This window comes from Protopterus annectens, chromosome 1.part1 (assembly GCF_019279795.1).
Source record: "Protopterus annectens isolate FY-2018-M chromosome 1.part1, PAN1.0, whole genome shotgun sequence".
Classification (NCBI taxonomy): domain Eukaryota; kingdom Metazoa; phylum Chordata; order Ceratodontiformes; family Protopteridae; genus Protopterus; species Protopterus annectens.
In genome coordinates this window covers 815158117-815174041 of record NC_056726.1, presented here as the reverse complement: position 1 = coordinate 815174041, position 15925 = coordinate 815158117, and the positions used below count along the sequence as shown (strand labels likewise).

The window sequence follows — 15925 nt, the reverse complement described above, 5'->3', positions numbered from 1 at the left end:
TAAAAGTGTGCACTGAGCTCCAGGTTGCAGCCTCTAAAATGTCTTTGGTTGGTACTCCTCTGAGGAAGGCTGCTGAAGTGGCTGCTGCTCTGGTTGAATGTGGCCTAATGCCCCTTAGGCACTGATTTGCCATGTTGTGAATAGCAGAAACAAATACAGTGGCCTATCCATTTTGAAATAGACTGCTTTGAGATGGCCTTTCCTTGTGATCCTGCAGCATATGCCACTAAGAGTTGCTCAGTCTTTCTGAAAGCTTTAGTTCTGTCCAAGTAGAAGTGTAGCTGTCTGTGTATGTCCAAAGAATGCAGGAGTCTCTCACCCTTACTCTGTGAGTTTGGATAAAAAGTAGGCAAATGAATGGTTTGATTAAGGGCCACACTGGATACTACCTTAAGCATAAAAGTGGGGATAGTCCTCAAGGAAACCCTGTCTGGATAGAAGATGATAAAAGGCTCCACAGCCATGAGTGCCTGTAACTCTGAGACTCGTCTTGCAGAGGTTATTGCTAGGAGCAGAGCGGTTTTCCAAGAAAAGAACTTTATTTTAGCTGTATTGGCTGGCTCAGAAGGCGGTAGTGTGAGTTTTCCAATACATAATTAAGGTCCCATTGCAGGTATTGGTGCTCTCCTTGGGGTGTCTTATGTTTTTGGCCCCTCTGAGGTAAGGCCTTAGCAACGGATGTGAAAAAATGGTGGTTCCGTATTATAATGTGCTGAAATGGCAGAAGCATGGATTTTAATTGATGAAAAGGATAGGCCTTTGTCAAGCATCTCAGTTAGGTAATGTAAAATCTGAGGAATATTTGGGTCAAACGTGTCAATTCCTTGTGCCTGGTTCCAAGCACAGAATATTTTCCATTTTTCTGCATAAGATTTCCTGGTACTGGGCCTCCTGGCCTCCAAAATAACATCCATCACTGCTTTAGAGAGAGGTGTGTTCTGAATGGTTACATTATCCGCCATGCTGCCAGATTTAGGGTTCTGAGGTGGCTGTGCAGGATCTGATTGTTTCATTGAGTCAGTAAGTGAGGAATTAGAGGCAATGTCTAGGCAGGGCCTTGAGACAAGCTGTGGGCCAGTCTGGAGCAATCAGAATCATTTCTGGCTTCTCTTGTCTGACCTTTAGGAGTACCTTGGGGAGGAGAGGCAGAGGAGGAAAGGCATATACTGTTAGGTTTTTCCAGCTGAATGATAGAGCGTCCACTTTCCATGCTTGCTTGTGGTAAGTCCTTGTGCAGAATCTCTGTAGTTGGCAGTTGTGAGGGGAGGCAAATAGATCTGTCTCTGGGCATCCCCATTTCTTTGTCATCATGCTGAAGACTTCTGGATCCAGTTTTCACTCGTGGGCATCCGTGAGGTTTCTGCTTAGTTCGTCTGCCAGAGTATTTTTCTTTCCTGGCAGGAATTGTGCTTGCAGGTGTACTTGAAAAGTCAATGCTGTGTCCCCACAAGGTCACGGCTTGTCTGCAGAGGGGGTAGGAATGTGCACCTCCCTGCTTGTTAATGTACCACATGACTGTAGTATTGTCCATCCTTATCAGTAGTTGTCCTGGATGAAGTAGATCCTTGAAATCTGCCAGGGCATTTTGAACAGCTAGCATCTCTTTTTGATTGATATGAAGATGCATTTGGCTTGTGGGCCATGTGCCCTGAATACATTTTCCTGCCATGTGGGCCCCCCCAGGCACAATCTGATGCATCTGTTGTTATTGTCTGCCTGGCTGTGGGTAGGCTGAATGGCTGTCCCTTGTTGTGGTGACGAGGCCTGTGCCCACCATCAAAACTCCTGTTGCAGGCAAGGAATGAGAGTAATTAACGTTTCCAGACTGTGACAATGTTGAGTCCAAACACTTTTTAGATACCACTGTAGTTTCCTCATATGCAGTCTGGCATATGGAATTAGCAGAATGCAGGATACCATGAAGCCCAAAGCCTGCAGAATTTTCCTTGCAGATAACTGGGTCTTTGCTGCCAACACTTTGAAGTAAGAAGTCAGTTGCCTTTGCTTGTCTGGCATGAGATACGCCATCTGGGCAGTTGTATTTAAGCTTGCACCCAGGAATATTCTCTCTTGAGAGGGTAATAGTTTTGATTTATTTTCGTTTACTGTGTACCCTAGGCAAATTAATCATCTTTTTACAAACGCCAGATGCTTTAGTAGACAGTCCTTGTTCTCTGCTTGAATAAGACAATCGTCCAAGTAAGGATATAGCTGAATTCCTCTGTCTGCAAAATGCAATTACTGATGCCAGGCATTTTGTGAAGACCCTGGGCGCAGTAGATGAGCCAAAAGGCAGTGCAGAGAATTGATAGTGCATTGAGCCAGCTATGAATCGGAGGTATCTTCTGCAAGATTGTCTGATTGGTACACGCAGGTACGTCTCTTTTAGGTCCAAAGTTACAAGCCAAGCTTTCTTGCCCAGCATGGGCAAAAGCTGCTGCAGAGTTAACATTCTGAATTTTGGAACGTCCAGAAATGTATTTAGAATAGACAGGTCCAGTATTGGTCTCCAGGCTTTGTCCTTTCTGGGTACCAGAAAAGTAGCGTAAAATCCTTGTCCCTGGTCTTGCTGTGGTACTCGCTGAATGGCCCTCATGTCCATGTAGGATGAAACTTGTTTTTGTGCCTCTGCCCATTGATTGTGTGGCAGGTCTGGCATACCTATTGCCCTTGGCAGGGTATGAAAGTGGAACCTGTAGCCCAGGGACACTATATTCAAGACCCATTTGTCCTGGGTGATCATGTGCCAATTTGGAGAAAAAGTGCTAGTTTTCCCCCTATGGGGGCTGCCAAAAGATAAGTGCTTGGTGCTGGCAGAGGGAAGTCATTGGGACTGTTGACTGTATGGCTGTGATTTGTCTTCTCCGCTTTTGGAGGCAGAAGCGCCCCACTGTTTAGGCCTGTATGAGCCCTGGGGCTGGGATCTGCCTCTGGGGTGTCTGTATCTGCCTCTTTGTGGCCTGTCTGACACTGGAAAGGACCAATTCTTTCTAGGCCAGTTCCTGCTAAATCTGGGTGGCTGTACCTGTAAGAAATCCTTTACTGTTTGCATAGATTTCGCTTTGTCCTCCATTTTTTTCAACACCTCCTCTGCTTTAACACCAAATAAAGTATCATGCTGTAATACAGCATCTAGTAATTTTGCTTAAACATGATCAGGCAGATTCTGTTCCTTTAACCAAGCATGCCTCCTAATGACAGAGCCCATAACTGCGGCCTTGCAAGAGGCCTCCAAAGAATCAAAACCACATTGCAATGTATGCTTTCCCACTTGTTCAGTAGCATGCAATGAATCCTGCACTTCCTTATTTTCTGCACAATCAGAATTTGACAACATTTTCTGTTTTAGCAGTGACATTAAGTATTGCTGATATTTAAGCATATGAAATTGACAGTTTAAAGCCCTCACAGCCAAAGCAGCAGAAGTGTAAACCTTTCTTCCCCATCTGTCTAGCACCCTTGAATCCCTGTCAGAGGGGATAGGGTTTTTTGCAGAAGCCTTGACCCCTTTGGGACCCTGAGAAATAGTTTCTGGGTCAGCAGCAGGGTTTTTATAAAGGAATTTATGTGAATCTGGAACCCTGTAGTATCTGTCTGGTTTAACAGGGGCAGGGGGTAAAGAATCAAGAGAAAGGCCAGATTCTGAAAATACATCATCTACAATGTCTAACACAGGAGGAACAGCCAGAGGTTTGTGTTGAGGTAGTAAAAGAAAATCTCTAAGCCTTTTCTTAGATTCTAAATAGTCTTGGCTCTCCCAATGGAAGTGCTCCCTCATGGTATGCAGGGTTTCCTCAAAAGAATAGTCCTCAAGTGTGGAGGCTGAAGGGATAGATTCTTCAGCATCAGAATCCTCATAAGGAGGAAGAGAGTATTCCTGTTCAGAGGAGGAATCAGAGGAAATGGAAACCTGATCTGAAGATTCATATTCTGTCTCTTGCCTAGAAGGGGGATGGGAACCCCTGATCAATTTAATTAGGTCTTCGGCCATTTTGAGCATCTGTTTTTTAGGCATGGAAATCTGTCCAGGAGAATGCTGCACTTGTTTCTTTGTCTTTAGAGCTACTTTAGTCTTAGCTTTGGAAGCTGAAGTAGGCTTTACATATAACTGTGTAGGTCTGAAAACACCCTCAGAAGCCGATGCCTGCTCAGCGGCTCCAGACCCATCTGAGGGAATAGTTTCCAAGTGTCCAATACCTTGAGTATCCAGAAGCCTAGCTGGCTCCACATGGGAGTAGTCAGCGGCCTGTGGCTCTGAGGTAGCGGGCGTCAGGGGCTGCGAAAGCACCTGAGAACCGGCGACTGGCTTAGCGGAAGCCTCGTCGGTTTTGGACCTCGGATGGCTGTCCTTTTCTTTTTCCTTGCGCTTTTTAGAAACTCCGGTCGTCGGATGTTCCGACGGCATTATATAATTGAATCTTCAGCCAAAGTAATGAAAAGTAAAATCGTACCAACGCTTAATAGTGTGTTGGTTAAATCTAGCACAAAACCGACAGCTAGCAACGTTGCAATCAGGGCCTAGGCAAGGAATACAGTAAGAGTGAAAATCCTTGTGAGGTATTTGCTTCCCACAAGAAATACAATTGTTAACTTTTTCTGACATCTGTCTGGAGCAAGAAAAAAGTTTCCCCAATGGGGTACTTAGCTTTAATGAAGACTTCGGACCCGAAATTAGTCTCTGAAAATCTCAGAAGTCGACCAGCACTTGCGAACTGCTTTTGCTTCGGGCACCGCGCTGCAAGAAAGACTGAAAAAATGGCATCTGCTGCATCTTTTATACCCCTGGCACACTGACGTCAGGGAAGAGGCGACAGCAACTGACGCCAGACCTAGACTTTGGAATTCAGGCCAACTGCGGGTAGCCTGCCAGCAGGATAACCCAAGTGTAATGACTGCAATAGTGAAACACGATGAACATCTAAAAATATATCGCCAGCTAATGACTTGTATACAGACATCCTGATGACAGAAGTGAAGATGTCCACCAGGCAAAGATGAGGGAATTAAAGTCCTTGGTATTTACGCCAAACAAGGGTTTCCACAGAAGGGAATCCCAAGGAGTTGTTACAATGAAACGCTATCAACATTTATTCTTTTTCATTATCCTATACGACAGCAGCTGCAATCCTCCTAGCTGCTGGGTGGGAATAGCAGTCCCTTTGTTTTGGAGAACTGTGCACCGGACTGAGCAATCCCCTCTCACAACCTCCAAAAGTTCACCCTGAAAGTGTGCTGATCTACACCTAACATAGTACCACTATCACTATTAGCTATCTTTAACACTTTCCTTGTATAACTTTTGACCCTGGCCACTACAGAAATCAGCACAGTGAAAGATGCAAGAGAAAGTTCTGAAGGATTCTCCAATGTCACTACTTTCCACCAAAGAAGAAACTTGTACAACCCTAGCATTCTGTCCTCACAAAAAAGATGAGGCTTAAAGTTGGAAAAAAAAAAACTACATTGACAGACACAGCAATTGCCACAAAGCCAAAATACACATATTTTCATTTCAGTAATAATCCAAAAGACAACAAAGCACAAAACATCTTACCTTAAATTTGAGGTGAATTTACCATGTAACAACGCAGAGAACTTCTACCAGTATTCCAACTTCCTCTAAAAAAAAGTTGCAACTGCATGCAATGGTGAAAGTCAACCAGGAAAGCCTTCCTTCTAGCCTCTATCACTGACCACAACAGCAGCATTAACAGGTTATTTTCCTGTGTTAGGAAAAAGCAGTCTGAAGAAATGTGACAACCCTATCTTCAGAAGTTTTTCTGTGAAAGCACAATGTCAAGATTCAGAAGAAAATGCATGTATTAAAAAGCTGGAAAAAATGCCCTCCTACTGTGTTTTATGGACCAAGTGATAAAAGGGAGTCTACAGCTGGGGCAGGTGACAGAGAGATAACTCCCAAGCCAAAAAGGACAGCTAACACAACATTAAAAAAGTACAGTTTTGTACCTACCATAAATGTAGATGTCCGAACAGGAATGCATCTGCAGTCCTTACAAATGGGTTGTCCTGTCATCAGGCAGCCCTTCGGTCGGCCGGATTCCAAAGTCTGGGTCTGGCCTCGGCTGGTGTCGCACTTCACCCGATGTCATAGTGGCAGTTCTTCGGGTATAAAGGCATCAGCCGATGCCATTTTCCTCAGTGTTTCTTGCCCCAGATGCCAGTTGCCCTCTTGGATAGCTAAATTTTGGATAAATGCCAATGTTTCCAAATAGTAGAAGGCAAACACCAAAAAATAATCATGTATGTACATATATACAAACAAATACACCATAAGAGATCCCCCCCCCAGCTAGCTATTAGATGGGCAAATACCCTAGGAATACCACAGAGGGGAAGGAGGGTGGGTAATCCTGACTGCAGATGCATTCCTGTTCGGACATCTACATTTATGGTAGGTACAAAACTGTACTATGTCCTTCAAGGATGCATCTGCAGTCCTTACAAATGGGTAGAATACCATAGCCAAACTAGGGGAGGAGGAAAAAGAAATTATGGTGTAGTTAGGATCCCTTGCAAAACAGCAGTGGCAAACCCTGCTCGGGATCTAGAGTATAAAGGTAAGTTATAATGCTTGGCAAATGTATGCACGGAGGTCCAAGTAGCAGCCTCTATAATGTCCTTGGTAGCCACTCCTCGTAAGAAAGCTGTGGTAGTGGCTGTAGCCCTTGTAGAATGAGGCCTTATGTTCTGTGGAGTTTGCTTTCCATGGTAGGAGTAACAGAATCTGATGCAATTTCCTATCCACTTGGAGATTGTCTGTTTTGAAATTGCTTTTCCTTCCCTTCCTGTTGCATATGCTACCAGAAGCTGGTCAGTTTTTCAATTGCCCTTGGTTCTGTCCAGGTAGTAGCGCAACTGTCTATGTACATCCAAAGTATGCAGCAGTCTTTCCCCCCTGTTCTGTGGATTGGGGAAGAAGGTAGGTAGGTGGATAGCCTGGTTTAAAGACACTCTGGATACCACCTTAGGCATAAATGTAGGATTTGTTCTCATGGACACTATCTTGATGGAAGATTAGGAAGGGTTGCACTGCCATTAAAGCCTGTAGCTCAGAAACCCTTCTTGCTGAGGTAATTGCCAGCAGAAAAGCAGTTTTCCAGGATAGGTGTTGAAGATCTGCTGTTGCTGCTGGTTCGAAAGGGGGGAGTGTCAATTTTTCTAGCACAAAGTTCAAGTCCCATGCTGGTAATGGTGGTTTCCTAGGAGGTTTTACATTTTTAAGGATAATGTCTTTAACCCTTTGGGATAAATCTGGGTTAGTTGCTCTTATGTAATGTTCCAGGCAGTCAGCTGCAGAGTTTTCAGGTTTGGATGCAGGGTGTTGTAGCCGCTCTGAGTTAACAGCAAAGGAATCAGGGGTAGTGTCCACATTTTCCCTCGAGACATGCTCCTCAGTAATGGGTACCAATGTTGTCTTGGCCAGTCTGGAGCTATCAGAATGATCCTTGGACGTTCCTCTGATTTTCAATAGCACCTTGTGCATCAAAGGAAGAGGTGGGAATGCATATGCTGTCAGGCCTTTCCAACTGAAGGATAGAGAATCCACCTTCCAAGCAAGTGGGTGGTACGTCCTTGTGCAGAATTTCTTGAGCTGGTGATTGAGTGGGGATGTGAATAGGTCTATTTGTGGCAGTCCCCATTTCCTTGTGATGACCTTGAAGATGTCCGGGTGTAGCATCCATTCGTGAGCATCCGAGGTAGTTCTGCTTAATATGTCTGCTAGGATGTTTTCTTTTCCCAGTACAAAAATTGCTTGTAACTGAATGTTGTAGCTCAGAGCCATATTCCATAGGTCCAGTGCCATCCGGCATAGAGGGTATGAATGAGTGCCTCCCTGTTTGTTGATGTACCACATGACTGTGGTGTTGTCTGTCCTTATCATCAACTGCCCTTCTTGGAGGAATGGTCTGAAATTCTGGATTGCTAGTTTTACTGCCAGCATTTCCTTTTGATTTATGTGCAGGTGCAGCTGATCTGGAGTCCATAAGCCTTGTATGCACTTGTCCAGCATGTGGGCCCCCCAACCAAGGTCTGAGGCGTCCGTTGTGATGGTTTGGCTTGGTTGAATGCTGTGGAAGGGCAAACCTGGGTTTGACTGGCATGCCTGAGCCCACCATAGGAACTCTAGTTTCAGGCATGGGATTAGTGGTATTTCGGTTTCTAGGCTGTGCCTGTGTTGAGACCATAAATTCTTCAGGTACCACTGTAGCTTTCTCATATGCAGTCTGGCATGAGGGACCAGGATTATGCAGGATGCCATGAAGCCCAAGGCCTGCAGTACTTTCCTTGCTGTTAGTTTGCTCTGCTTTGTTAATGCCAAAAAGTAGAGAGGAAGTTGTTCTTGTTTTTCTGCAGTTAGGAATGCCATCTGTTTTACTGTGTCCAATACTGCACCTAAGAAGGTTATTCTTTGGGATGGTATCAGTCTTGATTTTTTATATTGACTGTATATCCCAGGGCTTGCAGTAAGCAAATGACTCTTTGTAAGTCTTCTGTTAGCTTGTTGTGTTGTCCGCTTGTATCAGGCAGTCGTCCAGGTATGGATATATTTGGATTCCCTGAAGCCCTCAGTGAGCGATTACTGATGCCAGGCATTTCGTGAACACTCTGGGCGCAGTAGATAAGCCAAAGGGCAATGCTGAGAATTGATAATGCTCTGATCCTGCAAGAAATCTGAGGTATCTTCTGCAAATTGGTCGTATGGGGATGTGCAGGTATGCCTCCTTGAGATCTAGAGTCACCAGCCAATACTCCTTGCCCAGCATGGGAAGAAGTTGCTGTAGGGTCAGCATTTTGAATTTTGGAACAATGATGAATGTGTTTAAAGCGGACAGGTCGAGAATAGGCCTCCAATTTTTCTCTTTTCTTGGTACCAGGAATAGTCTGGAGTAAAATCCATTTCCTTGTTCCATAGATGGTACCCTTTCCACAGCTCTCATCTTTGCTAATTGAGCTATTTGTTTTAGAGCTTCTGTCTTTTGATTTGGTGGTAGGTTTGGCATTCCTCTTTTTCCTGGTAAAGTATGGAAATGAAACCTGTAGCCTTGGTCTATAGTTTGCAAAATCCACTTGTCTCTTGTGATGTAGTGCCAGTTTTTTGAAAATAAGGCTAACTTTCCGCCTAAGGGTGCTACTATTTGTTCCCTGGTAGGCGGTGCCAAGTCACTGTGATTGTCCTGTTGCAGTGGTAGTAGTTGTGTCTGTGCCTCGCTGGTTGTTACCTTGCCACTGGCGTCCCCTGTAGGCACCTCCTCTGGATTGATTTCTGCCTCTTGAACGCCTATTCCTGCCTCTCTGAGATTTAGGGGAGTCTGGAAAGGACCAATTTTTGGAAGGCCAGTTCCTGCTAAACCTTGGAGGCTGAACCTGTAAGAAATCTTTCACTGTTTGTACAGATTTTGCCTTCTCTTCCATTTTCTTCAGTACCTGTTGAGCAGGAGAACCAAATAAACTGACCTTATCCATAGGAGCATCTAATAGTTTTGCTTTAACATGATCCGGCAAGACCTGTTCTTTCAACCATGCATGCCTTCTTATAACTGTGCCAGTCATGGCTGATCTAAAGGAAGCCTCCAGTGCATCATAGCCACATTTTAAAGAATGGTTACTAACCTGCTGAATGTTATGCACCATTTCTAGGACATATTTCTTATCTAAAGAATCATCAGAGGACAGTTTCTTAGTTAACTGATCAAGCATAAACTCCTGGTATTGGATCATATGAAACTGACAGTTTAATGCCCTAGCTGAGAGAGTAGCAGAGGTGTATACTTTTTTACCCCATCTCTCTAAGGACCTGGATTCCCTTTCAGAAGGGAGAGGGTTTTAACTGAGGTCGGCTACTGCCTTAGGCCCCTGGGAGATAGTCTCGGGATCTGCAAAAGGAGCCTTGTATAAATGGTGATGTGTGTCCGGGACCCTGTAAAACCTATCGGGCTTAGCAGGGGCTGGAGGCACAGTATCAGGAGCAGTGCAAGCATCATTAAATGCATCATCTACAACAGGAAGAACTGGAGGTATAGCCAAAGGCCTATGTTGTGGTAAATGCAAAAAGGTCCTAAGCCTTTTCCTTGAATCTGAGAAATCTTGTCCCTGCCATTGGAATTGCTCATGTAAGGTTTCCCCAAAGGAAAAATCCTCTGGTGGAGAGGCAGAAGGAATCGATTCCTCAGCATCGGAGTCTTCATAAGTAGAAAAAGGAGCCTCTGGATGGTCTGTATTGTCTGTATCATCAGAAGAATCATCTGAGGACACTGGCTCAGGGGGCTCTGCTCTAGGTCTCTTTTCTGGAGGAGGTTGAGAGGCCCTGTCTGGATGAGATTGGGATCCCCTTATTAAAGAGATGAGATCCTCTGCCAGAGTGAGCATTTGGGAACTGGAAGTGGGCCTGTGAGAGGGGGGCTTAACAGGCACAGATTTAGAAGTTTTGGCTGCTTTAGCCCTGGCAAATGCCTTTATGGACATGGCTGCAGGAGGCCTAGCAGCACCACGTGCAGGGGTTGAAACATCCAAAGGGATGGTGTCCGATAATTCTTGTGAAACCACAGTAGCAGGTTGAATATCAGAGGCCGATTCAACCAGGGTAGAAGGGGCCTCGGTAGTAGTCATGGATTCGGCTGAAGATAGAACCGTTTGCTCGGTTTCGGCCGAAACCGAGACACTCGCGGTTTGCTTAACCGCGGTATCGGCCGAAACCGCGGACCGCGAGTGTCGGTCCTTTTCTTTGCGTTTAACAACTTGTGAAGTCGGAGGATCCGACGGCATTATGTACGCAAAATCTGAGCCGAAAAACTGTTCAGCAAACTCCGACCGACGTCTAAGCGTCCGTCGGTTGAAAGAAGCACAGGCCAAACAAGCTGCTACGTCGTGGTCTGGGCCTAAACAAGGTAAGCAGTAAGAGTGGAAATCTTTATGAGGTATTTGTTTCCCACAAGTTAAACAGTTATTCACTTTTTCTGACATCGGCTGAGGCAAGAAAGAGTCCCCAACGGGGTACTTAGCTTTTTAGAAGTCTTCGAAGTAGTATTCGGTAGTAGTAATCTCTGGATCTGACCGACCGGCACTTGCGAACAGCTTCTGCTTCGGGCGCCACGCGGCAAGAAAGACTGGGGAAAATGGCGTCGGCTGATGCCTTTATACCCGAAGAACTGCCGCTATGACGTCGGGTGAAGTGCAACACCAACCGAGGCCAGACCCAGACTTTGGAATCCGGCCGACCGAAGGGCTGCCTGACGACAGGACAACCCATTTGTAAGGACTGCAGATGCATCCTTGAAAAACATCAACAAGACACAAGAATCATGTTTTACAAGGTCCAGTAATGATGCACTGTTTAGGTAACAGTAGCTTGCCATAACCTAGGTATGTCTAACAGGCAAAAGCATAAAACAAAATAACCTCCTCTAGTTATACATAATACAGCCACATGCAACAGTGACAAAAGACAGTCTACCATGCTCTTTAATCACTGCAATTAACTTATTAACAAGTTTCTTTTCCTGTGTTAGCAAGAAGTGATTTTTACGACTTAAAATAACTGAGCTAGAAGCTCTGTTTCTGTTTTATGCTAATTATATATGTTATATATGCAATGCACTTCAAAATTTTTCCAGCAGCAGTATCGTAAATTTAGATAGCAAATCTTACAAAAGACATGGATTCGGCTTTGTGTAACTATCCCATACAGTATACATAAGGGGAGTATGGGGTTTTGTGTGCGACCTAGTGATAGCCACGGGTAATTAGCTTAATCTTAAAGATAAATCTGTAGAACGCATTTAATAAAAAAACTAGGACTTTTCTAAACATGACTTCAGGAAAGCAGTGGGGGGAATGACTGATTATGTCATAAAATGCACATAGATAAAACAAGCAGCAAATGTAGTACTTTTTGAGATGTTCAAGTATTTCTTTTCTTACAGCCTTACATTTAGGTGCACAGTCTCTACTAATTGCTCTAGGTAGGTAAACCACTGTGGAGAGAGACTTTCCACCTAGCATTCTGATGACCTGGGGGAATTTGCAGAGTTACAAGCGAACAGCACAAACCAGAACCAAAGTCAAAAGTTCACAGGAGAAATCCATATGAGGGCCCAAGTCCGAGGAATAAACAGTTTATTTTGCCACTACAAACGAAAATAGTGAAACAAGTCTGTAAAGCACCAAAACTCAAACACTAACAGGTAGTAATACGTTTTTGTACAAACTTCATCAGATGTGAAATATCCCTAAACTAAAAGACATGAGCTTATATATGTGGCTAAGAATCTTTGACCAATGTCTGACAAAAAAACAATTAATGAAATTCCATATCCACTTTTTAAAAAAAAACATTAAACATGCAGTTACAATCAATAATTTAAGACACAAATAAATGTGCATGTTTAAAAATAGTATAAAATGACCAGTTATATGTATAACATAAAACATTTTATGATATTTGCTATACCAAGTAAAACCATTAAATAATTGTTATAAATTAATATTTAAATTAATGAATGACAGTATGTTAATGAAGTACTTTGCTACCATCTAGTGGTCTTTTGGCAGCATCAAAGTTTGTCAACTCAATTTAAGAACTGGAAGGCCAACTGGTAAGGATTTAGTCGTATGACATCTCAAGACAACGATTTTAAGACAGAGTATAGTCTCCCCAGGGATATGTTTAAGGAAAAGGGGTACCCGGTAAGTTCAATCCAAAAAGTTACCTCAGAAGTTTCTGAAGGTAGAATGAATAGATTTGCTCCAATAATTGTAAGGACCTACCTAAGGATACCCCTTCAAGGTTTTTAAACAACAAGGAACATCCTATGGATAGAGATGATTTTTACATCATGGACTTTACTGGGGATTCAGGGGTTATCAGGCAGGCCATTAACCAAGAATGGGAAAGGTTTAAGGAGCTTTCTGATTTAGATCCTCCGTTTAAACACCGTTTACAATTTACATACAGAAAAGACAAACATTAAGAATTTGAGTTTGGAGGGGGGTACTTAGTAAAAGGCAATAATAAAAAGGTAGGCACCTACAAATGTGGTTCGTACTATCAGTGCCCCTACATACACAATGGAGCTTTTATAGAAACTGTCAGTAGGGACAGAAACAGAGTAACTGCTTTTCAAACTGTAATACTAGTGGTTTGGTCTATTTGGCCTTATGCAAGCAATGTGAATCATTTTACATACGCAAGACGGAAAGAAAATTAAACATTTATGAGCATTTTTATGAAATTAGGAAAGAAAACAAATAATGCCCTTTTCCGTCACAAAGCTGCATGTCAACAGGCATCTTTCGCATTTTTTGTATTGGAAATGGTGCCTAAAGAAATAAGTGGGGGTATATGTAGGAGGCCAAACTTGAATATCGGGAGCTTTATTAGCAGATTGTAATGGAAGCTACAAGAAATCCAGGTTTAAATTTCATGCTTTCTAGCCTTCCAGTTCTTAAATTAAGAGCTGCCAAACTTTAATGCTGCCAAAAGACCAATAGATGCTAGCAGAGTACTTCATTAACATACTGGCAATCATCAATTTAAATATTCATTTATAACAATTCAATGTTTTTACTTGGTATAGCAAAAATCATAAAATGTTTTCTATTAGACATATAACTGGCCATTTTATACTATTTTTAAACATACACATTTATTTATTTATATTTGTGTGTCAAATTATTGATTGTAACTGAATGTTTAATTTTTTTTTAAAAAGTAGATAGGGAATTTCAATGGTTTTAAATTAATTGTTTTTTTGTCAGACACTGGTCAAAGATTCTTAGCCATGTATATAAGCTCATGTCTTTTAGTTTAGGGGTATTTCATATCAGATGAAGCTTGTACGAAAACGTATTACTACCTGTTATAGCATTTGTGTGTTTTGGTGCTTTATACACATGTTTCACTATTTTCATTAGTAGTGGCAAAATAAACTGTTTATTCCTAAGACTCGGGCCCTCATTTGGATTTCTCCTGCAAACTTTTGACTTTGAATTTGCAGAGTTACCGATTTACTGGTCTCCCTATAGAGATAATAGACTGAGGAGAGTACTTTAAGTGTATTACTGAAAGGCAGTACCTTTCGTGAACTGAAATGTAAGGAAGAAATAAAAGTGGCTTGGGCTCTCAAAGATATCCAGTTTGCTTTAAGTACACAGCAGTGATGTTTAATTCTTGGAAACATGTGAATGAATCTACAGACTGCACTACAGTTGTATACACCCATTTGAGTGTTACGAGAGGAGTTATGGCCAGAGAGAAAAAGAGCATACCCTAGGGCTGGGGATTAGTATTTGGGAGGGATCCACAGCTTAATATACAACCATTCTACACAGCCAGATAGAGTAAAATTGCTTTTAGTTTTTGCATAACTATGGAAGACATTTCAGCAATGTATGACTTAAAGCACAGTGAGAGACCAAGGTTAAAGTCAAAGTAGTTATACTGACTTGACTTACTGCATCAGGAGGCACAGAGGTATACAAGTACATATTTGGTAAGAAGTTTGTGATTTCTGAAAAGTAAAAAGCACTGTAGTAGCATATGTTGTACTTAGGACTACCTGCTCACACGGCTCTGTAGCACAGAGGGATAAAGCCTTGACTGAAATTCAGATGACCCAAAATCAAACAGCAGCTCGAGAAGCTGGAAGGGAAGGATGGGGCAAGAGAAGCATAGCTTATTTTGGCTCACTTGTCTGGAAGGGAAGGCTATGGAGTCCCCCCCCCCCCCTCAACCACCCCTAGTAACCTGGCACTCAGGGCAATGTCTGGCAGTTGACGCAGAGGACTAAGGAGCTGTTAAAGCTGTTTTATGTGGTCCAGTGCTTGATTCCTGCACTCACCACTGTCTAACTGTGTGACTAAGCAAGTCTCTTAACCAGACAGAGCTCCCAGGCAGACTCTGGAAAAGGTCCATGGAGATCAGTGCAAGACAGTGACAGGATGCCAAGAGGAGGAATGTCAAGGAGAGGGCACTCCTTTTTATCATGGCACACGCACTAACCTTGTAGTGATGCAGAAACCCATGCCACCACCAGAAAGGGAGTGGTTAGGGTCATACAGTAAAAATGCCCTTTTGGCTGCTGGTGTGATGTCTCAGCAGCTGGCTCTCACCTCACAGGAACAAATGAGCCAGGAATTACACTCACCATGGGATGCATGAATGGGCCAGTGGTCTTGCAAGAGGCTGATGACTGGAAGAAGGCACAAAAACATTTAAGCATGATTAATTGCTACTGCATAAGCTATATTGTAGTGTATAGACATTTGGGATGGAGTCGCACATCTTGTCGGCATACAAGGTTATGTTTAAGGAGTGAATAGATGTGATGAGTTCAAGATGTGGTTGAGCGAGACAGAGACAGACAGATTGAGATTGACTAATCAGCAAATTGCTTGCTCTCCCATCCTGTGGTGGAGGCAGAAGGCCTAAAAGAAGCACTCCAAAACAGCTGCAGCAGTGTGCCATTTGCAACACTGCTCACAGAAAAACAGTGTACACAAAGCATCAGTACATGATATATACCAATTAGGACAAGAAAACAGACTTCAGCTAGTACATGCCAGACTCTACTGGCATACAGGCAACCATAAGGCACAAGAATAGGGCACCAGCCAACAAACGTTAACACCCAGAATCAGTTAATAAGGATCAACATGGCTCTCAGGTATGCTGAAATGTTAAACAAAAATGAGTGTCACCAGGGAGATGAATGGCAAATTCCTATAGTCAGGAAAGTTGCAATACATCAAGAAATGAACTACTGAGAAAAATTGGATATCAGCTGCAACACATTTACAGTTTAATGTTACTCATCACATTTCTTAGTAGCAGGCAACCACATAGAAATCCCTTGACCATATTAACTAAAACAAGTGTTCCGAATTTAATTTGTTTTTTTTTTCAAAA

General features: G+C 43.0%; 1 protein-coding gene across 1 annotated transcript in view; it reads right to left on the bottom strand.

Moving 5' to 3' along the window:
* The window catches only part of TLN1 (talin 1), a 3443760-nt gene that overhangs the window by 1869178 nt on the left and 1558657 nt on the right, over positions 1–15925 (bottom strand). Inside the window, exon 17 of the mRNA XM_044078439.1 lies at positions 14859–14868. Within this exon, the coding sequence (XP_043934374.1) occupies positions 14859–14868 (10 nt within the window). The remainder of the gene's footprint in view (positions 1–14858; positions 14869–15925) is intronic.